The following is a 25,394-nucleotide window of genomic DNA, read 5'->3' on the forward strand; positions in this document are numbered from 1 at the left end:
ATCTTTAAATATATGATATTTTTATCTATGCAAAATTCAAGCTTCTTATTGGGTTTACAATTGCTCAGATTTTTTTTGAACACTTCTTTATATCCTGATCAAGTTGCTGTAAGGGAAGGTGCAGCTCAGAACCATGATCTTATTTCAGCTATGTTAAAAATCAAAACTTCTTGTCTGGAAGAGAATGATTGCCAACTCATTAAGAATTTTCCAGTTGATAATTTAGTGTCAAATCGTAGATGCATGTTCCTCAAATGGATTAAAAAGATGAATAAATTCACAATCTGTACTTCCACTTACCAGCTCATTTGCAAGAAGAATGATATCAGGGCACCAGTTCATTGGGCTGAGTTTCATGCAATGCTGATTTTTGAAGGTTCTTCTTAAATGAATTTGATTTAATATTAGCTTGGAGGGAATTCCAAAGAAAAGACTCTACACACATTTGAAAAGCTAAGGACTGATTAGGAAATGTCACCTTGGCTGTGTGTGGAAAATAGTGTCTCACAATTTGATTAGGTGACCAAAAATATTGATGAGGGAAGGGCAATAGACATTGTCTTCGTGGATTTTAGTAAGACCTTTGACAAAATTCCACATGCTAGTCTGGTATGGCCTGTCAGATTGCCTGGGATCCATTGTCTTGATGGTGGGAGTTGGAGGGTGGTCGTGGAAGAATGTTAGTCAGATTGGAAGCTTGTTATCAATAGTGTGCCAAAGGGATCAGTGCTTGGTGACTGCTGTTTGTCATTTATATTAACAACTTGGATAACAATGAAGATGTCATAGTAACCAAAATTGGTGGCATCGTTTTCAGTGAAGAAAGTCATCTGAGATTACAACAGGATCGAGATCAATGCTTCTCAACTTTTTTCCCCTCATTCACATACCACCTTAAGTAATCCCTTACAGTTCACCTATGGCATACATAACTCCATGAAAGTGGTGACACAAGTACACAGGGTAACGAAGGCGTTTAGAACATAGAACAGTACAGTATAGGCCCTCGGCCCTCAAAGTCGTGCTGACCCATATATTCCTTTCTAAAAACAAAAGTACAAGACCCTCCCTACCCCATAACCCTCTATTTTTCTTCATTCCTAAGTATCTCTAAATGCTTCCAATGTTTTAGCCTCCACCACCATCCAGGCATTCCAGGCACCCACAATTCTGTGTAAAAAAAAACTTACCCCTGATGTCTCCCCTAAACTTCCCTCCCTTAACTTTGTACATATGTCATGCTTGCCTTCAACAGTCAGGGCATTGAGTACTTGAGCAGTACATTAAATTAGCACAGAATATAAAGAGAGACAATAAAAGGTTTTTTTTCTTATTATATCAAGAGAACCTTAGAAGATGTGAAAGGGGAATAATGGGTAATGTGGAAATTATATAAGCCCTGATCAACTATTTGATGTTGGTCTTCATAATGGAAGATACAGATAACATGTCAAAGGTAGATGCTAAGAAGGTAATGGAAGATGAAGACCTCTAAACAATCATTATCAGTAAATATGTTGGGCTGGACAAAACAGTGGGCCTAAAGGTAGACAAGTCCCCTAGTCCTGTTGCAATATATCCCAGGTTACTGAAAAGTGACAAAAATTACAGCACATGCACCTGTACTAATGTACCAAAATTTTCTGGACAGGCTCCAGCAGATGGGGAAATAACAAATGTAACACTACCTTTAAAATAAAACAAATTTGACAAAAGGTACTGTAGCTATCTACAGGCCTGATTAGCATAATGTCCATTGTTGGGAAAATGCTTGACCATCATTAAGTATTAGCAAGACAGTTAGATAGAAATTGTTCAATCAAGGAGATCCATCATGGATTCAGGAAAGGCAGGCTGTGTTTGGCTCAGTGAAGTTATTTGAAAATATAACTGTGAGAATAAAGGGAGTTGGGGGCAATGTCGACATGAATAGAGGATTGGTTGAACAATAGAAAGCAGGGTTAGGAATAAATGGATGCTTTTCTGGTGGCAGTGGTTCGTGAATACTTCAGGGAATAATGCAAATTATGTAGAAGGGTTAGAGGTTCTGCTGATAGGAGAAATGAGTGGGCAAGGAACTGGAAGATGGAGTAAAATGTCAGTAAATGCAAGGTCAATCTCTTTGGAAAGAAATTAGTAGATTGGAAAGAATGCAGCATTCTATTGTGCAGACATTCCTGGGAAACCTTCTGCATGAATTGCTAAAGGTTAGTTTGTAGGTGCAACAAGTAATGGGATGTTGGCCTTCATAGCTTGAAGGATTGAATTTTAACAGCAGGGAGATTCTGTTGCAACTGTACAGGGCACTGGTAAGGATGTACCTAGAACATTGAGGGCAGTTTTGGTCTACTTACTTGCAAATGGATACACTGGCTTTAGATGCAGTGAGGAGGAGGTTCAGCAGATTTATTCCAAAAATGAAGGGGTTCTCTTATGAGGAGAAATGGAGTAACAGAGTTTGGAAGGTGAGTGGGGAATGTTATAGCAACATATAACATTACAAAAGCAGTAGTTAACAACAGAACTTGGGAGGTTGTTCTCAATGGTAGGTGAGACTTGAGCCAGAGGTCATAGCCTCAAGATTTGGGGGAGTAGATTTAAGACAGAGATAAAGAAGAATGTTTCTCCCAGAGAGTAGTGAATCTGTGGAATTTTCTGATCAAGGAAACAGTAGGGTCTTCCCTATTAAATGTATAAAAGAAACAATTAAATACACTTTTCAAGGAGAGAGGGCGAGAGGGAACAGGTGGTTGAACTGAGCTAGCTCCATGGAGAAATTAGCCATAATCATATTCAAAGGTAGAGTAGGCTTGATGGGCCAGATGGCTTACACCTGCTCCCATTTGTAATGTTTTCTGTTCCTTTTCCCAGAATTGGGGAATCAATAGTTTTTGGTGAATGGGGAAAGATTGAAAAGGAACACAAAAATAGTCTTCCGTGGAAGGTAGTGTGTATATGGAGTGAGGTGCCAGAGGTGGGTACAATCATAACATTTAAAAAATATATATACAGGTACATGAATAAAAAAAATGTAGTGGGGTTTGAGCAAAGGGACTGGCGTGGAAAGACAACTTGGTGGGCATGGACAGGTTTGGCCAATGGGCTTGTTTCTGTGCTTTCCAACTCTATGATTCTGGTCAAATCACTATCTGCTGTATTAACAAAATCAATTAATATGCTTGCTTTGATAATAGCACAGTATCAACACCATTTTTCAAAAATCCATCCTTGACCTCTATTATGTATTCTTAAAATAAATTTCACCTGAGTAATTGCTATACCGCTTATTCATTTTGTATTATTAGTGGTCCAGTTTTCATTTTATGATCAGTGCATGAAATCTGAAAAAAAATTACATACAAAACATATTCTTCATTCTTTAAGTTGGTGGTCCAATCAGATTGAATGAAATCAACACCTACTTGGGGAAACCAATTCTTAGGACTCCTACTTTTACAAATTGCTTCAAAACTGCTCTTTGCATTTTCTTCTGCAGCAAAGCTTCGTTCAGGAAAACTGAGTGTAGTTGATGTCATTTCCCTGGAAACAATGACATGAGCTATCCTCGTGGTCTTCTGTACGTATAATCCATTTTTGTCTCGATAAGCTGTTCCAATTGAGTTATTTGTGCTGCATGCATTTTCCAATTTTGCTGGATGCAATGTATATTTCGGAACAATTTTCTGTAGGCAATGTTTAGAGGCTGTATTTTTTCCACTTTTATGACATACATTTTTTTTATGAGAACCATTCTGTTTTTTATTTTTCCTTCCCATACACCTTGCATCTGCTCTCAAAAAGGAACTCATCAGCCCTTTTGTTTTTTTTATCAAGTGCACTAAATAATCAGGTTGTTCATTTATTTGTTCTGAGGAAGTGACTACATTTGTTGGGGTGAATGAATTGCTGCTTTGCAATTGTGTGTCATCAAGGCACTTTGTTCCACTTCCATCAAGGTAGCCTTCTGTTATTTCAGCACTTATTTTGACGCTTCCGTCATAAAGGTCAAGAACTAACTGACCATCAAATTTCTTTGCAACCACAATGGCTTTCAGTTGCTTTCCCTTCACGGTCTCTTTAAACAAGAGGATATCATCAGACATTTTCTGAAGAGGAAGGTGCAAACAGCACTTTATTGCTTGCATAGGTATTGAAATCAGTTCCTTTGCTTCCAGAGGTATTGGAATCACATCATTTTTATCAACTATTTCTGTGTTTCCATAGTCTATGAAAAATACTTTAAAATGACCAGGCGATTCCACTGCATAGGCTAGAGCACGGTACCACTGACCATCTTCAAAATATTTTGCGAGGCACATGCAACTTTTGTTCAAGTCCAATTTTTGTCCTTTTGTTTGTTTACTAATGAGGTTGACATCAGTGATAATCTTATCCACAGCTACAGTATTTTTATCCAGTTGACAATAGAATTTTGATAGACTAGGTGCATGAGTTACATAGACTTTTTCTTCACTTCCTATTTTTATGCCATGGGTACTGTAATAAAATGTATATAATTGAAATGAAGAATTAAATGAAAATACTGATTTATCATTTGTGGCTAACCCCATATCCAAAAGTAAATGGCATACATTAATATCTGGAGTGTGAAGGTCAACCACGTTACACAAATGCTTTCTATCCATCAAGCCAATTGTAAATATTGTGCATTTAAGACCAATGCCAGATGTCAACATATTGTCAATGAACTCCTTAAATGTGTTGCAGGAAACTTGATCCCAAACAGCAGGATCTTGGTTCATGGACCAAATCATTCCATTAAGAGTGCATCTAAATGCTTGCCCTTCCAGTTGCAGAAATTTTGGATTAATTGCACAAAGCTGCCTCATTGCCATTTTTTGTTGGATACCATAATCAACAAATAATACAGTAACCTCTTCTGGAATATTTCTTTGAATAACTCTTGCTCTATACCACTGTCCATCCTTGGAGTATTTTGCAACACACCCAGCATGTTCAGGTTGAAAAGCATCTCGTGGAGTACTGTAATAAAGCTGGATATTCCTCATTAGCAACTCAAGTTGATCTGATTTACTTTGCAGCTGGCACCAAAATTCTGCTGGAGAATTTACATGAGACACTTTCACATCAAGAACAGACCCAAGCTTAAATATCTGTTGGCTGTAAGGAGATGCTACCAAGGGCTCTGCAGTCCATGTTGATGTGATAGGAGGTGCAGATGGAAAGCTATTTTTCATCCTAGTTGTACAGCAGATACTAGACATCTTAGAGTTTTTATCTATGTATATCCTTTTTTCACTTTTGGTTATCTTAATTGGTTTACCTCTTGCATGCTTCAGTTTATAATTTTGTTGCGGTAAATTATCATCTGCTTTTACATTCCAAAAATCAGCATATCCAGCCTCAAGCATCAGTGTGCTGACAGGTGACTGTTCCATGCATTCTTTGTCTCGCACATCAACTATATATCTGTTTCCCTGTTTTGAGACTACTTCAATTAAAAGTTCTCTGTTAAATACAGATTTCTTAAAGAAGTAAGTGGCATCTTTAGTCCATACTTCTTCAACAGGAAAAATACGAGCAGTAGAACAGTTCATTGCCAAAGCTGGCAAATGTGTGTATTGGGGAAGAAGAGATTTTACATCAGTAAATTCTACAACTTCAACATTTCCAAAATCAACAAAAAATACTTTGAGATACCTATCAAGTACCTCAGTAATAACTGCTCTATAGTAATTAAGATCTTTACTAAATCTTGCACAGCAAAATAAGCCAGATGCTGGTTTCTGAATGAGTTTTTCACTTATACCAATTTTGCTATAATAATCTTCAATGCTATTCATTAAACATTCAAATTCCTGATTGTATTCTGATGTACGAATCCAGAAGTCAGATGGGTTAATAACATATTCAACATATCCAATGTAAGAAACATTTACTTTCATCTCAGCAGATCTTAAATTGTAATGCACTAGATTACTTGCCAGTTTCTCAGTTTCTCTTTTTTTTACTCCTAGAAGTTTTCCAAATTGTCCACTTGCAACGTTTTTTCCTTCTTCCTTTGAGATACTTTCAGTTTTTAGATTACCTTCTGAAAATGTTCCAGGCATCCGATGGATATTAATGTTTTGGGGATTACAGAGTGTAACATAATACAGATGCTCAATGCAGGAGTAGGAATCAATGCAAATGTTTATTCTTTCCTCAAACAACGATTGCTTGAAAGTTTCAATCTGCAACCTTATCCAATGTTTTGTTTTGCTGGCTAAGCCAGTTAATGTACAAGGAAATGACATCACAGGCAGCATAAAAAAAACTGGCATCAATTTTTTAATGTGACAAGGAAATACAAATGCAGTACTTCCATAATCCATGAACCAAACTTCTACTTGGCCCGAAGTTAAGAGCTGCTTTACAACACCCCTGTGCCATTTTCCATCTTTACCTTTTGCAGCACAGAGTGCACCAAAATTATCAATATGTTCATCATGTAATTCTTTTTCTTTGTTTTCATAGTAACAATGCATATCCGTAGTCATTCCTTCAATCTCCGAGGTCAGCCTTTTCAGCTGGCAGTAAAATTTATGAAGTCCTAATGCACATGTAATTCGTACTGATTCTATAACACCTGTTTGTAAACTTGGACCGAACATCTCTCTCATATGTTGGAAACTAGGTGATAATATAATGGATTTATTTAGCATAGGTCTCCAGCATCGTTCATTTATGTTTTCAATTTTAGCATTTTCAGAACCAGGACACAACAGTAAATCTTCAGATGTTTCCAAGAGGAAATGGAAAGTACTGCTATCAAAAATTTTTGCCAAGCCAAGATCAAGGAGCTTTTGATTAACATTGGGGACATCCAGTAAAATAATTTGGTTCATTGAGATATCTTCAACAAAACCATTAACTTGAGATTGTGGCAATGATGCAAAATATTTGACAGCCATTGGGGACCATATTCTTCTTACAGGAACTATATTGGCAAATATGCCACAAACTACTTTGGGGGGCAGTTGAAACAAGTTCTCAGAGGCAGGGGCAATATGCCCGGCATCAACTGTCAGGACCATCCCAACATCTATGAGGAAGACTTCATATAATTCTTCATGTTTTCTTAATACTTTTCCTCTGTGCCATAAACCATGGCAAGCATCCTCTGCAAAACAGAACTCATCAACTGCAATATCTGCTCTTGTCTTTGTTGCATTCTGTATTTCAATCTGTAATATATGATAGTCCAATTCGCATATATTGCTGCACTGTCCCCAAAAATACACCAACATCTTTTCTGGATGACATGTAACATGGGTTACATACAAATCAAGGTGCACCATACAAGATGAAGTAAAAGTTGAACACATAAGGCCTAAAAAAAAAACAAGATAATCAGATCATAGATGTCAGAATGTAACACCAAATGCTTTGTTGGAGATTTTTCATCCCATCTAACATTCTGAGCACATAATTTAACTTTTAAATGTCCAGATTCAAACCATCAAAATGCCAAAATAATCTAAACATCATATCACATTGGTTCACATCTATTAGTTCACTTGATTTGCAGAAATATTTTATAAAACACAAACATAGCAAACAAATTCTGTTGCACAAAGCAAGAATTCAATAAATGCATTTAAATGTCAACCTGCATTTTGTCAGGATATCCCTTATCCTGCCCTGCCAATTATATTTTATGATTTTTTAAAAACAAATTATACAAATTATAACTTTATGACATGTTCATGACAATAAATTCTGATTCTTCTGATTCTAATCTACTTTTACTGCTGATGAAGGGCTAATATCAACCAGCAATATAGAAAAAAAATCTTTTGCAGGGAGCCAATAACTGGTTTAATATGTTATCCTGAAATAAATTACATTAGCTGAATTGTGTTCATCTTGAAATTAGGCCTGAAATGACAATACTGCCTCTGAATTATGACACACAGAGATGTCTTGCATGTGGACACCTTTATTTCTTACAAAAGATGCTTCCTGACCAGCTGAATGTTTCCAGAATTGTTTTATTTATTTTAGATTTTCAACATTTGCAACATTTTAGATAGATATCTAACAGCTTGGTAGTTCAAGAGGCAGATATTTAGCATTTATGATGCATTTTAAGATTAAATATTAAATTGCACAAAAACTTTCCTGTGATCATAATCTATGTAATTGAGAAAAAACTATGTACTACAAATTGAAAGTGATCCTTCACTATTTAAAACTTGCCTCTTATTGTCTGACTTTCAGATTACATTCTTCTCAAGCACCTTAGAACGTTGTTTACTCTAAAGGCTCTGTATAGAAGCAAATTACTTCAACAGTCAGGTGTGATAAAATCTGGAAAAAAAAAATCCAAAATTGGGTATGATGACATCCATGCATATTGTACAAATTTAAGTTTCAGAACCGTGAAAGAATTAGCTTGCAAGTTGATTAAAACAAATGTACCTTTGATATAAATTGAGAATTTATTTATGATCTAATAAGACAGTCAATTTCCATATATATATTGAACTACATTGTGTGTTGCAAGTTTCTTTAATTTTTTTAGTGAGTTACTTTGGGTGTTTAAGCAGGGAGCAAAACACTCACAGATTTCATAACAACCTTTTTACAGACAGCCTGGCATCCTTTAAGTGATATTGAATCCAAAACATAAACAGAATTAATGGTTTCAACTCATAACCCAGAACAATGGATTGTTTAATTAAGGAAAGGCATCTAGTGAGGTCATATAATTATGTCATGTTTTTGCGACATTGAAACAGAAACCAGTATTTATTAAGGAAGTGATTTGAAGAACATTTCTCGGTAAGCTACTCGACAAGGATTCATGAGCTAAAGGCAGTCTGGTCCCTCAATCTCTCAGCTACTTCATAATTATTTCTGAACATCAGTTTAAAGGTTTTGGATTTCAACATAGGATTTCCAAGACTGAATTTTGGGAGTAGGATTTTAAGAATTGTGCCTAAGGTGTAATAGTTTGGGTAATCCCCACACACACACACACACACACACACACACACACACACACACACACACACACACACACACACATATATGTGCATAGTTGTGGTTAATCTTAGATTTAAATAAGACTTACATTATTAGTAATTATTAATTAAATATTGTTTTAAAATAACATTGTCTTGCTGAATTTCTATTGCTGTTGGTCTATGATATAACAAATTGGCAGCTTGTCCAGGATCTAACCAAAATTTGAGCTTATTGATCGACTGATTTTCAATTTGATTAGTTAAATTTCTTTTTGAAAGCCAATTAAAAGGCTTGTAAGTGTGGAAAAAGAGCAGCAATGGAATTGATATATTTTTAGGATCACCGACCTTTGTAAATTTGCAGAGGGCAAAAAAGGATGAGTTGGTGGATATTGCCCAAATGTTGGAATTTGCAGTGGTCAATGAGAAAGGCAGAGATCCAGAGAATTATAGTTGACTACTATGTAGAAAAGGAGAGGTTTGGAGAGGAATTAAAACAATTTCCTGAGAGTAAATCCCTTAAACATTGATCAGTAGTAGAACAAAATGAATTAGAAAAACTTAGATTTGAGAGAGAGAAAGAACAAAGACAGTTTGAGTTATAGATATTTAGAAAAATATAGATTTGTGGAGAGAAAGAAAGGCAGTTTGAGAGAGAACAAAAACAGATCAAGCTAGAATTAGAAAAACATAAAAGGGAGGAAGCAGAGAAGCAAAGTGAGTTTGGGAGAAAAGGAAATTTGGCAGAAAATTGCTAAATTAGCAAATGGGTATGCATTAACCCACAAGGTTAAATTTGAACCCAGTAGAACTTGCCAAAAAGGTAAAATGGACTATCCAAATAAGTTAGAAAATAAAACAGGAAGTAGTGCTAGGGGTAAAGAAGAAGGGAGGCAAGAAAAGTAAAAACTTTGGGGTACCTTTGTCACTATTATAAAAAACCTGGTCATGTGATTGCAAGTTGTTCTGTGCTGAGAAAAAATAGAGAAAAGGAGGCAGTGCAAGATGCCTGTATTCAAAGAGATGAAACACATAGATTCCAGACCTGCTGGTAACATTAGAGAGGAATTCAAATATTTTTTGTCAAATCCTTTGGCTTCATGACAGTGAAAAATCATCAAGATACTGGGGCTGTCCAGTCACTCGTGTTGGACAGTGTTTTGGAGTTTAGCGATAAGACTGGGGGATTATCCGGATAATGTTGAGATCAGAATTAGTTAATGGACCAGTTATGATAGGGGGATCCAATCAAGTTTACCAGTTGAAGGAGTTTTGTTGATATTAGGAAAAGATCTTAAAGAGGGTAAAAGTTGTCCCTGCAGTGAGGTTGATATATCTAGCCTGTGTAGTGATTTGAGCTATGGCTAAAAAGCTTGCAAGAGCATTCAGTGCTGTGCAGACTGATTTAAAAGGCCCTGGTTATGTGAAAGTCCAAAATGGCACTCAGGTTGTAATGGCCTGCTAAAGACTTTACATCCTTCTTTATTGGACCACAGTTCTGGTGTTAAACCTCAGAGTAAGGATTTGCCATATTCCTGAAAATATTTTATAGAGAGGTAGAACCCAGATCCTGATCTAACTGAAGTGAGAGATAAGGCTCTCTGCTGAAAAAAATTAAGAAAGTGCCAATTAGATATTATTTCAAGGAAGATGTGTTGACGAGGAAATGGATACTACTTGATATCCCATGAAGAATGGGCAGCTGTTCATCAGTCTGTAGTTCCTAAAGCCTATAGGGATGAAATTTCAATCTTGGCCCATAGCACACTCTTGAGTGGTCATCTTAGTGTAAGGAAAACTATATATGAGATAATGAAACAAGGCTATTGGCCTGTATAAGAAAAGATTTTTTTAATATGTAATTTAAATTTTCATACATGTATTAATATCCAAATAAAAGAAAATAACAATCAATTTTCAAATCAATTATACATGCTACAAATTATACCCCACCAACCCCCTCCCCAAAGAACGAGAAAATAAAGAAAAAGAAAGATAGAACCAAAAATACAGAAAAGTTAGAAAAAAAAACAAACCTGGTTAGCAAAATATCATCACCATTCACACAAATTTACCTTCAATATCATCATTTATTTATTCCAAGGAGTTAGCAAAGTTTCATGAGGTTTAGGGAAAAACTCTTTATAAATTCATACCTATTTTATGTAAGTATGGGGGCCAAATTTTCAGAAATACATCATATTTATTCCTTAAATTATACATGATTTTCTAGAGATATATAACTATAACATACACCATTTTTCCATTGCTTTTTTAAAAAAATATTTATTAAATTAAGCAAACAATCAAAAGCAAAGTACAATTATACATATTTTCAACCCTATAACCCCCCCCCCACCTTGACACCCCCTCCCTTCCCCAAAGACAAAAAGAAAGAAAGAAAAGAGATTGAGTCACAGAACAATCATCCAATGTCGCCATGGTTGGTGCAACCCAAAAAGCAGGAGGAAAAAAAACCTACTACAAATTTAAACCCATATATTTCATGTTAAGGCTCCACACCTTAACAAAAAAGGGATAATTATTACGTAACTTTATACATTATATTTTCCAATGAAATACAAGATTGTATTTTCATATGCCACCGTTGAATGCTTAAATCAGTTCTAATTTTTCCATGTAATAGCCAAAAATTTTCTTGCCACAGCTAATGTCAGTCTCAAAAACACAATTTGAAACATTAATTTTAATTCCAGACTCAATTTTTTAATATAACCCAATAAAAATACCAAAGGGTCAAGCAAAATTTTGAATTTAAATAAACCTTCTAAAAATTCCATAATTCTATTCCAAAATGTTTCACTGTCTCACACAACCAAGTAGAATGTAAAAAAGAACCAACTTTTTTGTGGCATCTAAAACATAAATCAGAAGAAATAAACTTATATTTCTTTAACTTCTCAGGAGTTAAATAGAGCTGATGTATCAAATTATAATGAACCAATATATACCTTACATTCACTAATTTAGTCATACTATCTTCACATATAGTCATCCAATTGTCCTGAGAAATAGTAAATAGACAAATCTTTTTCACACCTAAGCTTAGATTTAGAAATATCTGGCTTATGTATTTTATGTTGTAATAAAGCATACAACTCAGATATAAATTCCTTCTTACCTCCTTCAGTAAGTAAACTTTCAAATCTATATCGTCTAGGTAATCTTAACGTACGTCCAAAATTATCTAAAAGTAAGGCTCGAACCTGATAATAAGTAAGCAAGGTATTTGAAGACATTCCATATTTTCCTTCATTCTCTAAAAAGAAAATACCCAACTTCATAACAGTCCTCTACCAACTTAATATCTTTTTGTTCCCATATTTTCAAAACCTGATAATTCATTGAAAAATAAAAAATAATGTTTATTCTGATACAAAGGAATTTTAGCCAAAATTTTACCTTCAGTACCTATAACATTATTCTTTTTACTCCATAACTCCATTAAATGCTTCAACACTGGTAAATTGTAATTCTGTACTAGCTGAGAATTCCATTTATAAATAAAATAATCCATTCTTTGTTCACTAATCTGAGACAATTCAATCTTAGCCCAAACCAAAGGTTTATCCATTTCAAACATTCTGTTAATAAATTAAATTATGCTGACTCAAAATAATGCTGAAAACAAAGAAGTTGCAGTCCTTCAATTTATGCAACGACACCCTTCACATTTTTCGCATTTGTCTCTAAAATATTTTTTGGGATTCTTCATGGAAATAGACTGAAAAAGATACTGTATACAGGGAAGATATTTATTTTCACACAGTTTACTCGCCCTATCAAGGTTATTGGTAAATCTTTCCACTGATTTAAATCACATTTAATTTTAGGTAATTGAGGCAAATAATTCAATTCATATAAATGAAGATAATTCTCATCTATTATAATTCTTAAATACTTAATTTGATCAGACCACTTTAATTTTCCAATATGCTTGCAAGCTGAATAATCTGCAGCCGCTAAAGGCATTATTTCACTCTTATCCCAATTAACCTTATAACCTGACAATTCACCATACTGTTTCAGTCTCACATGTAGATTCCCTAAAGATTGCATAGGCTGCGTTAGATATATCAAAAAATCATCTGCAAATAAATTTATTTTATAATCATCTGCATTCACCTTAATACCCTTAATATTACAATCAGTTGAGCCAAAGGTTCAGTAACCAATGCAAATAGAGCTGGTGACAAAGGACAACCTTGTCTAATCAATCTAGATAATACAAATGAATGAGATACCTGTCCACTGTCACCACTCTAGCCAAAGGATTTTTATATAAAACCTTCACCCAGCCAATAAAAAGTGGCCCTAATTTAAACTTCTCCAACATTGTAAGCAAAATCCCCTATTCCACTCTATCAAAGGCCATCTCAGCATCTAAAGCTATTACCATAGATTGGCCAAATTACCCCTGAGAAACATTAATTGAAGAAATCAATTTTACAATATTATCTGCAGAATACTGATTTTTAATAAAACTAACTTGATCTACATGATCAAATCCGGTAAATATTTAGCTAATCTATAAACCAGAACCTTGCATCTTTCCATTGCTAAATGAGAATCTGATTTCCATGTCACTGCTATACATTTTTATGCAACTGATAACACAGTTTAAGAAAAGACATTGTGACATTTTGTCAGTCCTGTCACATTTGTCAGATTGTTGATAAACCAAGTCAGGGACTCCGAGTGGCTCCTTTAAAACCCATGCTGTTTTTGGTGAACACTTTTCTAAAGTTATTGTGGATTGCGTTGGCCCATTGCCCAACACAAAAGATGGGAATTAGTATTTGTCAACTGTCATGTACAGCCTTCAGGTTAGTATTTGTTAACTGTCATGTGTAGCCTCCAGGTTTCCATAAGTAATACCACTTAGAAGTATTGAAACTAAAACTGTGTCGAAAGCTCTTGTAAAATTTTTCACTTTAGTTAGTTTGCCTAAAGAGGTCCAATCAGACCAGGGAAGTAATTTTATGTTGGGACTGTTTCAGCAATTAGTTTATAAATTGGGAGCTAAACAAATCATGTCATCTACCCATCATCCAGAATCCCAAGGGGCCTTGGAAAGGTTCTATTTTACCGTAAAAACCATGATGAGGACCTATTGTGAGAATGAGAAGGACTGGGATGATGGTGTGCATTTGCTTTTGTACAAGAATCATTACGCTTTAGACCTTTGGAGCTGGTATTTGGACATCAAGTTAAAGGTTCTTTAGTGTTGTTGAAGGAATAATGGATTAATGAGGATATATAGATGAATTGTTAGATTATGTTTCAAAGTTTAAAAATTGTTTGCAGCAAATCTAAAATAGCTGAAGAGAATTTTTAAATGGCTCAAAGCAAAATGAAAGTCTGGTCTTCATAAATATTTTGAGTTCAGGAATTGGGATGTTATGTGAAAGTTGAATAATACACTGTTGAGGCCAAATTTGGAGAATTCTCTACTGTTTTGGTCACCTATCTACAGGAAAGATATCAATAAGATTAAAGAGAGCAGGGAAAAGTTTCAAGGATTTTGCCAAGGCTTGAAGAGCTGAGTTATTGAAAAAATTTCATTAGATTTGGACTTCATACCCTGAAGTGTCAGAGAATGAGGAAAGATTTGACATTTTGGAATACAAAATTATGATGTTTTATGAATTTGTGCTCTGAGAATACCTCTGCACATCAACGTTCTTAAGGTCTTGCCATTTACTATATGCTTTTTTTCTTGCAATTGACCTTTGAACATCTCACACTTGTTTGGATTTAACTCAGTTCCTCTGTCCCAATTTCCAACTGACCAATATCGTGCTGTATCCTTTGACAACCTTTTTTGCAATCTACAATTCCAGTTTTCACATTATCTGCAAACTTATTAATTAGCCGCACTGCATTTTCATCCAAATCATTAATATAACAAATATATCCTGGAGTGTAGCCTCTCAAATTCCTAACCATCTTTCCTATCTGGAAACAGCTTCTAATGACACTCAAAGTGATCATCACAAATATAGCCTAACTCTCCTTCCTTATCCCGTCTCCATCTTGTAACATTGTTGACCACATTATTGGATTCGTGTATCTTTCTTCCATCCTGTTAAATGGACCACATTCACTGCAAAAGCAGCAGCAGTATACAGACTGGCAAGCCCACTGTCAACAAATTAAACCCCTGTAGTTCTGTCACATCTAATGAGGAGCGATGGAAAAGATTAAAACTGCTAAGTGCAGCTTCAAAACTTGTGCTCAAAAATTTCCATGTGCAATCACGTACCAAAACTCAAGTATTTGCAACAATGTCCAGCCAGAAGCACCAAATAGATGATTCACCTCAGATTCCTGGTATTAAAAAAGCCAAATTTCACTCAATCTGATCCAATTGACATGATATGAAAGAACACAAGGCTATGGAACCAGACAACATCCAGACTATAAGAATGGCTTATAGTCCAGAACAAGCAGCACCTCCTCACCAAACTATTCCCAAACTGTAAATACATTAATATCTTCACAATTTTGTAGTTGGCTGAATGGGGGGGGTTCTTTTCTTTTTTTCTTTTTTTTTTCTCTCTATATATATATATATTTTAAAAATCTTCATGTTCATGTTTAATTGCTGCATATGTCATATGTTATTTGTTTTTTGAATGAATAAATAAAGTTTAACAAAAAACAATTTTGTAGCAAAAGTATCCGAAGTATATACTGCACTCATGCGAAAGCACAGGAAATATTCCCCAATCATTAAAATGATAGAAGATGTCATCGACATTGCCTTCAAGCAGCATTCAGAAACAACACATTAATCTCTGTTTGGATTTTGGAAGTACCCCACATCTCTTCAGACTTGACTTATCAATCCTAAAAATTGACTGGCCGTGACAAAGGCAATTCATGAGTGGGTGTGTTATTAATTAATCATAATGAGACCAAAGTCAAAGAGCATGAAGACAAAAATATTCCTACGGCTAAGATGGACTTCACACACAAGGTGTGTGTAGTTGTTAGAGTTCAAGAAGTGAGAATGGATAATCATCATTTACTTTCCATAATATTGGAAGTACAGATGTCCATAAACTATGCACAATGATTGGTGTAAATGAAGAAAATTAAGCAATCCAAGTCTGCACACACCAAGAACTGATGAGTGCACATCACACAAATAATAGTCTATAACCATCTCTAGCAAGGGAGAGCTTAACCACTATTCAATGATATTACCATCAGAATTCCTCACTATCGATACTTTTTGGGTCACTGTTGACTAGAACCTCAACAGGATCTGACAGTGGCAATAAATATAAGGCAAGAATGGGTTTGCAGAAATGAATAACTCTCTTTCTGACACCCAAACCCCTTTGACCAGACAAATCATCAGGAGCATGTTGGAATTGTCCCCACATATCTGGTTAATTATAGCACCAACACTCAAAACTCTCAGCCCTATCCAGGACACAGCAACCTAGATGATTAGCATCATCCTAAAAATTCATTCAATCCATCACCAAAATGCATTGCAGACACTGTTTGCCATCTGCAAAATGCACTGCTATTATTTGTTTACATTGCTTTAACAGGACTTCCTAAATTCACAACTTCAACTAACAACAAGGACAGCAAATGCATATTCACCATCACATTCCCTTCCAAGATGAATACCATCCTGGTTTGAAAAAAAAAAGCCATTTGTTTCTTTCTCAACAACAGATCCAACTAGTCCTCCTCTACCACCATGCTCCTCCAGCTGGCAAAACCCTCAATAACTTCTCCCTTGATACATCCCACTTTTTCCAGTCAAAGGGGTAGCCATGGATACCCACCTACGCCTGCTTTTTTGTTGGCTATGTAGTACAGACCATGATAAAAGCCTATACAGGTAAGGATCCTCATCGCTTCTTCCACTACATCAGTAACTACTTTGGTGCTGCCTCATGCACTCCATGATGAGCTTGTTCACTTTGCTCCCAACTTCCACCCTGACCTCATATTCACTTGGTCCATCTCCAGCAACATTCTCCCTTTCCTTGATCTCTGTCTCCATCTCAGGAAACTCTTTTCAGATAATATCTTTGCTTCCTACAGATGTTGCAAGACCTACTGAGATCTTCCAGCATTTCCGTGTGTTTTAATACATTGCAATTTATTCATTATCTTGGTATTCAAATCTGAAGTACCCTGCCAATTAGGATTATATTCATCAAGACGGCAACACTTTAAACTGGTGAGTTACTTCCATATTTTCAAAGTCAATGAGGAAGGGCTGAAAAGCTAGCCTTAACAGCAATATTCACATCTCCCAAACTCCATAAAAAAAATCAAAAAGGTACAGATGGTGATTCAAATGAAGTAAGAAGCTGTGTGACATAGTTAAGGGATACCTTTAAAAATATATGCCTGCTGTCATGGTTCAGAACAGCAAAGACATTGTCATTGAATATGCATTAACAGGTTCTGAGCCAAAACATCAAATGAAAATCCAACTTTCCATTCTAAATTTTAAAAAAACATTTGCCAATTTTGCTTCAGAATCAACTGGCTCTAAATTTTGTAATTATTCCTTGTTCTTGATTTTATATCTTCCTCACTATCTCTTATGAAGAAGTCTAAAATGACAAAATGATCACACCCCAAATATTTTATTTTCAAGAGGATACAAGCTTATCTATAAAAAAGAAAGACACCATGATTTGACCCATCTGCATTATTACGCTGAATCTCCATCCTAAGTGGCCTGCAAACTTAGCATGCAAAAAAACCCATGCATACTTATTAGACATACTTTTCAATGCTTGTTTATTCCTTCTCCATATTAATCAACAGGGTAGCACCTGAACAGGAGAACGACTACTATCCTGACAGGCAGGTTTGCCAGAGCTCTTGGGAATGATTTAAACTAGATGGGAATCAGAATGAGAGGGCAATGAATAGGGCAAAAGACTCACAATAGATAGTGTGCAGTGAGATTGTGAGGAAGGATTGGCAGTCACAGGACAAAATTACAAGCATTAGGTTAAGAATTTAATTTGGGGTAATTTGGAAACAAAATTGAAAAGGGTGATGAATACTGCATTGCTCTTGTATTTAAATGCCTGCAGTGTAAAAAAAAAATAAGGTTGATGATGAATTAGTGGAGCTAGAAGTTAGCAGGTATAACACTGAGGCCATCACTGAGTTCTGGCTGAAAAAGAACACAGCTAGAAACTAAATATTCATGGATTCACAGTGAATCGGAAGGGCAGGGAGGTAGGGAGAGAGGGTGGGGTAGTTTTGCTGGTTAAAAACATTGGATCAGAAAATACAGAATCTTTGTGTGTAGAATTAAGAAAATGTAAGGGTAAAAAAGCCCCGATGGGAGTGTATCCAGCCCTCCAAATAGTAGCCAGGATGTGGAGTACAATCATCAGATGGAGATGGAGAAGGCATGCAAAAGGACAATGTTACATTTGTGACAGTGCTTTCAATATGCAGTTTGATTGGAAAAACCTGGTTTCAAGGGATTTATTGAATGCCTTCAGGATGGCTTCTTAGAACAGCTTGTGGTTGAGCCAACCAGGGAAATAGCAATTCTGTATTGAGTATTGTGTAATGAACCAGTTGATAAGGGAGCTGAAGGTAATGAACCAGTTGAGAGAAGCTGAAGGTAAGGAAATTTATATTGTGATAGAATTCATCCTTGAGTTTCAGAGGGAGAAACAAAAATTAGATGTGTCAGCAGACCAGTGGAATAATAGGGACTACAGAGGTATAAGAAAGGAACTGGCCATAGTTGATTGCAAAGGCACACCAACAAAGAGGATAGCAGCGCAGCGATAGCCAGAGTTTGTGCAAGAAATAAGAAAGGTACAGGATGAGTATATTCCAAAAAAGGAAGAAATATTTGAATGGAAAAATGATACAACTGTGGCTGAAAAGAGAAGTCAAAGCCAAAGTAAAAGCAAAAGGGCATACAAGGAAGCAAAATCAGTGGGAAGATGGAGGACTGCAAAGTTTTTAAAGGCATACAGAAGGCCACTAAGAAGGTAATACAGAAGGAAAATATTAACTTTGAAAGGAAGCTGGCAAATAATATCAAAAAGGAGACTAAAAGCATTTTAAGTACAGTATATTAAGAGTAAAAAAGTGGCAAGAGTAGATATAGGACAAATAAAAAAAAATACACTGGAGAAATTGAAATTGGAGACAAGGAGATGGCAAAGGAAATGAACAAGTATTTTGCATCAGACTTCACTGTGGAAAACATTAGCAGTATATCTGATGTTCAAGGCTGTAAGGGAATAGAGAGATGAATGCAGTCACGATCACCAGAGAGAAAGTGCTTGAGAAGCTGAATAGTCTCAGGATAGATAAGCTTCCCAGACCTGATGGAATGCACCCTCAGATTCTGAAAAAAAAAGGTATAAAGATTGTGGAGACATTGGTAATGATCATTCAAAAATCAATAGATTCTGATATGGTTCAGGATTTGGAAATTGCAAAGATTAATCCACTATTTAAAAAGGGAGGGGGCAGAAAGAAAATTAAAGACTTGCTGCCCAACACTGGTGGTTGGGAAGTTGTTGGAGTTAGTTGTCAAGATTGAAGTAATAGAGTATCTCTAGCTGCATAAGACAGGCCAAAGTCACATGGTTTCCTCAAGAAAAACTTTTGTCGTTCAAACCTACTGGAATTTTTATTTTTAGGAAACCACAAGCAGGCTAAACAAAGAAGATGCAGTAGATGTTGTACATTTGGACTTTCAAAAGGCCTTTGACAAGATGCCACAGGTGAGGCTACTGAACAAGATGAGAGCCCATGGAATTATAAGGAAAGATACAAGCTTTGGTGGAGCATTAGCTGATTAGCAGGAATCAGAGAGTGAGAATAAAGGGATCCTATACTGGTTGTCTACCAGTTACGTTCCACAGGGGCTGGTGCTTTATGTTGTATGTTATTGATTTGGATTGAAGAATAAATGGCTTTGTGGCTGTTTGCAGATGCTACAAAAATAGATGGAAGTAGTAATGAGGAAACGGAGAGGCTGCATAGCGATTTAGATTAGGAGAATTGGCAAAGAAATGGCAAATGAAATACGATGCTAGAAAGTGTACAGTCATGCACTTTGTAGAAGGAATAAAAGGGCAGATTATTATTTGGAGGGGGAGAAAATTCCAAATTTGGAGGTGTAAAAAGACTTGGAAATGCAAAGGGACTTGGGAATCATTGTGCAGGATACCCTAAAGGTTAACTTCCACGTTGAGTTGGTAGTGAAGAAGGCGAATGCAATGTTGGCATTTATGTCTAGAGGAATAGAAGAGCAAGGATGTGATGTTGAGATTTGATAAGCCTCCGGTGAGGCTTCACTTAGTTGGAGTACAGCGTTCAGTTTGGGGATTCTTATTTAATAAAAAAATTGTTGGCATTGGAGAGGGTTCAGAGAACATTCACAGGAATGATTCTTTGAATGAAGGGATTAGCATATGAGGAATGTTTGACAGCTCTTGGACCGCATTGCTTGGAATTTAGAAAAATGAGGGGATCCTCATGGAAATATTTTGAATGTTGAAAGACCTGGATAGTGTAGATATGACAAAGTTGTTTGCACTGATAAGGGAGTCTAGGTCAAGAGAACACCATTTCAGGATTGAGGGGCACCATTTTAAAAGAGAGATGAGGAATTTCTTTAGCCAGAGTGGTAATCTTGTAGCGTCTGCTAACAAATACTGAAATGAGAGACGTCCACACAGCACGAGGTGAACCAGTAACTGAACTTTATTTTTGAATTCCTCATGCTGCTCGAGGAGACCGCCCACTTCCTGTCCCACTGGCCTTAGGAAGTAATGTCAGCACGTTGCGGCGTCACTCCCCTTTCAGTGGCATGCAACACAGAAGCAGCGCTGACACCCGGGAAACGCATGTCGCCAACCATGGGCTTCCCCTCAGAAGGGAAAGGGGGCCCGGACCATCTTTTGTCGGATGAGTTGGGTGGCGCATGTAACCACACGGCCACTCGGCCCACTACACCCTCCCCCCACCAGCATCGCTGCCGCCGTTTAAGCAAGTTACCATGCTATCTTTCGGCAGGCAGCCCCTGTGTCTGTCCTGGGGATTCTGGGTGGGTTGGTTGAGTCCAGATGCGCTGCCTTAATGCAGTCAATGGTAAACCTGTCCTTCTGCCCACCAACGTCCAAGTTGAAAATTATACTGTCGTGCTGCAACACCTTGAATGAGCCTTCGTAGAGGCATTGTATGGGTTTCCTTTCCGTCCTCTCCACATGAAAATGAATTTGGTGGACTGCAGGTTCGCCGGGACATGGCAGGGTGGAGAGTCGTGGTGGAGGTTTCTGTTTACCTGTTTGTTCCCTCAATTACTGGAGGAAGTTGAGAGCACTGGGTTGTGGGCTGGAAGGGTTGAAGTGAATATCTCCTAGGATGGTAAGTGGGGAGTCATACTCCATCTTAGCTGATGTTGCTGGTAGGTCTTCTTTTGGTGCTGTGCAAATTCCTAACAGCTCCCGTGGGAGTTTGTCAATCCAATTAGGGCCTTTTATTCGAGCTTTCAGGGCTGTTTTAAGGTGGTGGTGGTCGTCGTTTGCCTGAGGATGGTAGGCTGTGGAGTGGTGTAACTGGCTGCCGCAGAACTTGGCTAGATTAGCCCAGAGTGAGAACGTGAAATGGGCCCCGCGGTCCGAGATGATGCAAGTCAGTACACCAAAGCGTGTGACCCAAATGAACAAGAGAGCTCTGGCGCAAGTCTCTGTGTCGCTCTGGCCAATGGGTAAAATGGTTGATTGCTGTGAATAAATACCACATACCACATACCGTGGGTCGATGGTGTCCATGTGCATATGGTCAAAACAGTGCTGCATCAGGTTGAAGCTCTGGAGCAGAGCCTTGGTGTGTCTGTGCACTTTGGTGCATTGGCAGTCCAAAAAAGTCTTAGCCCACAGTGTTACATCACAGCGGAGGCCGTGCCACATGAACTTATCAAACACCAAGTGGACCGTGGACCTATTGAAAGGATGCAACAGACCGTGTATTTAGTGAAAAACCCACCGTCACCAGGTTGTGTGTAAGATGGGTCTGAGGAAACCTGTGGACACGTCGCACAGTAAAGTCGGACTCTGGCTTTACCTTACTCTTAATTTAGTCTATGTGTGGTCTGAGTCCAGCGTGTTCTTTGAATGAAGTGATAGGAGAAGGTATTCGGTTCAACAGTCAGTTTATTACACAGCACAAGAATAAAACTTAACAGAGCTCTGGGTCAGTCGTTAGTTCATAGGTCACCTGCACAGTGAGCTATTCCCCAAGACTGACCCCTATTGTCCAGTTGGCTCAGTTTATATAGATCAACCTTATCATACAGAACAAAAGTTGGCTTCCTTCGCTAGATCTTTTTGCATAAGGGTTATCACAAGTCATCTCCTGTTTTGCAGATATCTGGGGTGTAGCGCTCCCATCTTAATCCTCCAGGCCAGACTATCCTGTTGTTTCGATCAGAAATTAATTCATCCCCAGATATTTCTAATCACCATTCTGTTCCTGTCTGGCCAATTTCTGCTGTTCTCTTTAACACCTCCTCATGCCTTAATCTTCCTCCTAGACTGGTTTTCCATTCCCTTTGTTTCTTGCAGGCCATTCTTTGTTCTTGTCTGGCCTGTGTCTCCTGTGCTACTCACCACCTCCTTCAGTTTGAGCATTCCTCCTAAATCGTTTTATGCATTTCCTCTCCCTGTACTTGGGAGCAGACAATTTTGCTCAGTCAACTTTGCTCCATGCTGTGATTGCCACTTAATCACATTCCTCTTTTCCCCTGAACCATGCAGTACATATAAACTTATTAATTAATCATTTATTTCATAATGTTTTAACCCCTAGATTCCAGATGAAGGGCAAAAATCGCTAACCTTTAGGCTGATGATGTGATCCATTAGGCCTTGGCATCCGCATCCTCCACTTGGTTTCTGGCTAGCTGAATAACATCAAGCCTTCCTGAGGTAGCGGCGATGTCCACTGTATTCACAGAAATGTACGAGATGTGTCATTCCCTCGCTGACCACAGGTCCGAAGCTTTGCTGGATTCATAGGTGAGTGGTCTGTGGTCTGTGTAGGTGATGAAAACCCTTCCTTCTAGCATTTACTGGAAATGTTGTATTGCCAGGTACAGGGCCAACAATTTATGGTCAAATGCGCTGTACTCGAGTTCTGGGGTCGAGATGTTTGCTGAAGAAAGCCAGGGATGCCACTGTCATCAACCCACTGCTCTAGCACTGTGCTAACCGGTCTGTCCAATGTGCCTGTTAGAAGGCCTGGGGGTGGGGGGGAAAGAGTCTGAATGGGTCAAAGATGTGGTCTCCGCTAGTGCCATTTTGGTTGCTTAGAATGCTTCAACAGTTTTGCATGTCCACTGGAGTGCCTTGTCGCCAAGTTTGATAAGGTCAAAAAGGGCTTGCATGAGGGTAGCTGCTCCCGGAATGAAACAATAATAGAAATTCACCATCCCTAAAAATTTTTGTAGGCCTGTGATTGTGCTCAGCCTGGGAAAACGTTGGATAGCTTCCACCTTATCCGGCAGTGGTGTGGCCCCCTCTTGGGTGATATGGTGTCCCAGGAAATCGATAGTTTCCGGCCGAACTGGCATGGCCAGGTTCACCATGAGTCCGAACTCCTACAACCTGTTGAAAAAGCAAGTCAAGTGCATCCTGTGTGTGCTGGCGTCGTGGCTGGCGATGAGAATGTCATCCAGGTAGATGAAGATGGAATCGAGCTCTCTGCCAACCATGTCCATAAGACGCTGAAATTTCTGGTTTGTAATCTTTAGACCAAAAGGCATCTGAAGGAACTCGAAAAGGCTTAAAGGTGTAATAATGGCCATTTTCAAAACATTGATAGAATGCACTGGAATCTGCTGGTACCCTTTGACAAGGTCCACCATGGAAAAAAATCAGGCAGCCCTGGAGCCGCATGGCAAAATCCTAGACATGTGGGATAGGGTATCTATCTGAGATGGTGGCATCATTGAGTTGCCTGTGGTCACGACACAGGCGCCAACCACCAGAGTTCTTCTGAACCATGTGCAGTGGGGACACCGAGGGGCTGTTTGAGCAGCAGATGATATCTAACTCATCCATGGCAGCGAACTCGGTTTTGGCTTGAAGGAGTTTGTCCTCTGTGAGGTGCCGTGCCCATGCATACACTGGGGGCCTGGTTCTCCACACCACATTGTGGAAGTTGGACGCCAACAATGACAGGTACTTGGCCAGTAGGAGGGCATATTCGTTACGGTCCAGAATGTGGATTCCTAACAGCAGAAAGGAACTTTGCCGTAGAATGAGGCATGAATGGAATGTGGAAGCATTCACCAAATGGCATCTGTTCATGTCCACCAGGAGCTCATGTGCCTGGAGGAAATCAGCTCCGAGTAGGGCTTGTCCCACAGATGCAATCTTAGACTTCCAGTAGAAAAATGTGTCCACGATGTGGATTGTGACCAGGCGGGTGCCGAAACTCAGAATGGAAGAACCATTGGCTGCCTGGAGGGGAGGGCCTTGGGACTCTGTTTGAGTTTGAATATGTCAGCAGAATGAGGCTTATCTCTGCACCCATGTCGACTAGGAAATCCCTCTTTGTTCACTTGTCCCTGAAGTAGAGTAGGCCTTTATGTGTGCCAACCACCAAGGCCACTATGGACGGCCGGGCTGTCCATTTCCTGCTGTCGTGCTTGACTTGGTGTTGGGGTACGAGCATGGAGGGATGCACCACCGGGTGTTATGGCCCCATCTGTGGTGGTAGAAACAGAAATTGCTCTGTTTGTCTGAGTGCTCGTTACATTACAGCTGGGTCACAGATACTGCTGGTAGTTCTGGCAGGGGTGGTGGTGGGGCCTGAACCGGCGAAGGCGTAGATTGATTGCACATGTATGGAGCTGTATGGTGGGTGCCAAAAAGTCCATCTGCTTCTTTGGCTACCAGGTATGGGGCACTGAAATCCATGTTGGATATGGCCAAGGAATGTGCGTCGGCAGCATAGAGAGGAACAGGGCCTTGAACAAGAAACACTTTGTGTGTCCATCTGCTAATGCCATCATTTTGTGCATGAGCTTGGAAGGGTTCCTATCGCCAAGGTCTTGGATATTCAGGATGCAGAGAGCACACTTTTGTTGGCTGAGTTCCAGGAAATCGAGGAGGAAACGCCAAAATTTTTCATACTTAGGCTCCATAGGAGGATTTTCATGAAGGAGCTTACTTTTGGTACGGTAGCGGCATCCAGGGCGTTTCAAAGTGCCAGAACTTGGTATCCTCAGAGACCATACATCTGATCTGGAACTATGACTCACCCAGTTGTAACTAATTCCTGGGATGATTTGCCCAGAAGGGCACAAATGCACGCACACAGCATTCGTTGCAGCAATAG

At 38.2% G+C, this 25,394-nt stretch overlaps 1 protein-coding gene across 4 annotated transcripts in view; it reads right to left on the minus strand.

Moving 5' to 3' along the window:
- Window positions 1-25,394, minus strand: part of LOC138736617 (tudor domain-containing protein 15-like) — a 41,713-nt gene that overhangs the window by 8,387 nt on the left and 7,932 nt on the right. For all 4 annotated transcript variants that reach the window (XR_011340444.1, XR_011340443.1, XM_069886410.1 and 1 more), the window contains exons 2-3: window positions 8,224-8,334; window positions 3,423-7,354 (exon numbers count right to left, since the gene is read on the minus strand). Coding sequence is in view for 2 of the 4 variants with exons in the window: in XM_069886410.1 (XP_069742511.1) it covers window positions 3,423-7,349 (3,927 nt within the window). In the remaining 2 variants the exon portion in view is untranslated. The remainder of the gene's footprint in view (window positions 1-3,422; window positions 7,355-8,223; window positions 8,335-25,394) is intronic.

Source organism: Narcine bancroftii, chromosome 6 (genome assembly GCF_036971445.1).
Source record: "Narcine bancroftii isolate sNarBan1 chromosome 6, sNarBan1.hap1, whole genome shotgun sequence".
NCBI classification, from domain to species: Eukaryota; Metazoa; Chordata; class Chondrichthyes; order Torpediniformes; family Narcinidae; genus Narcine; species Narcine bancroftii.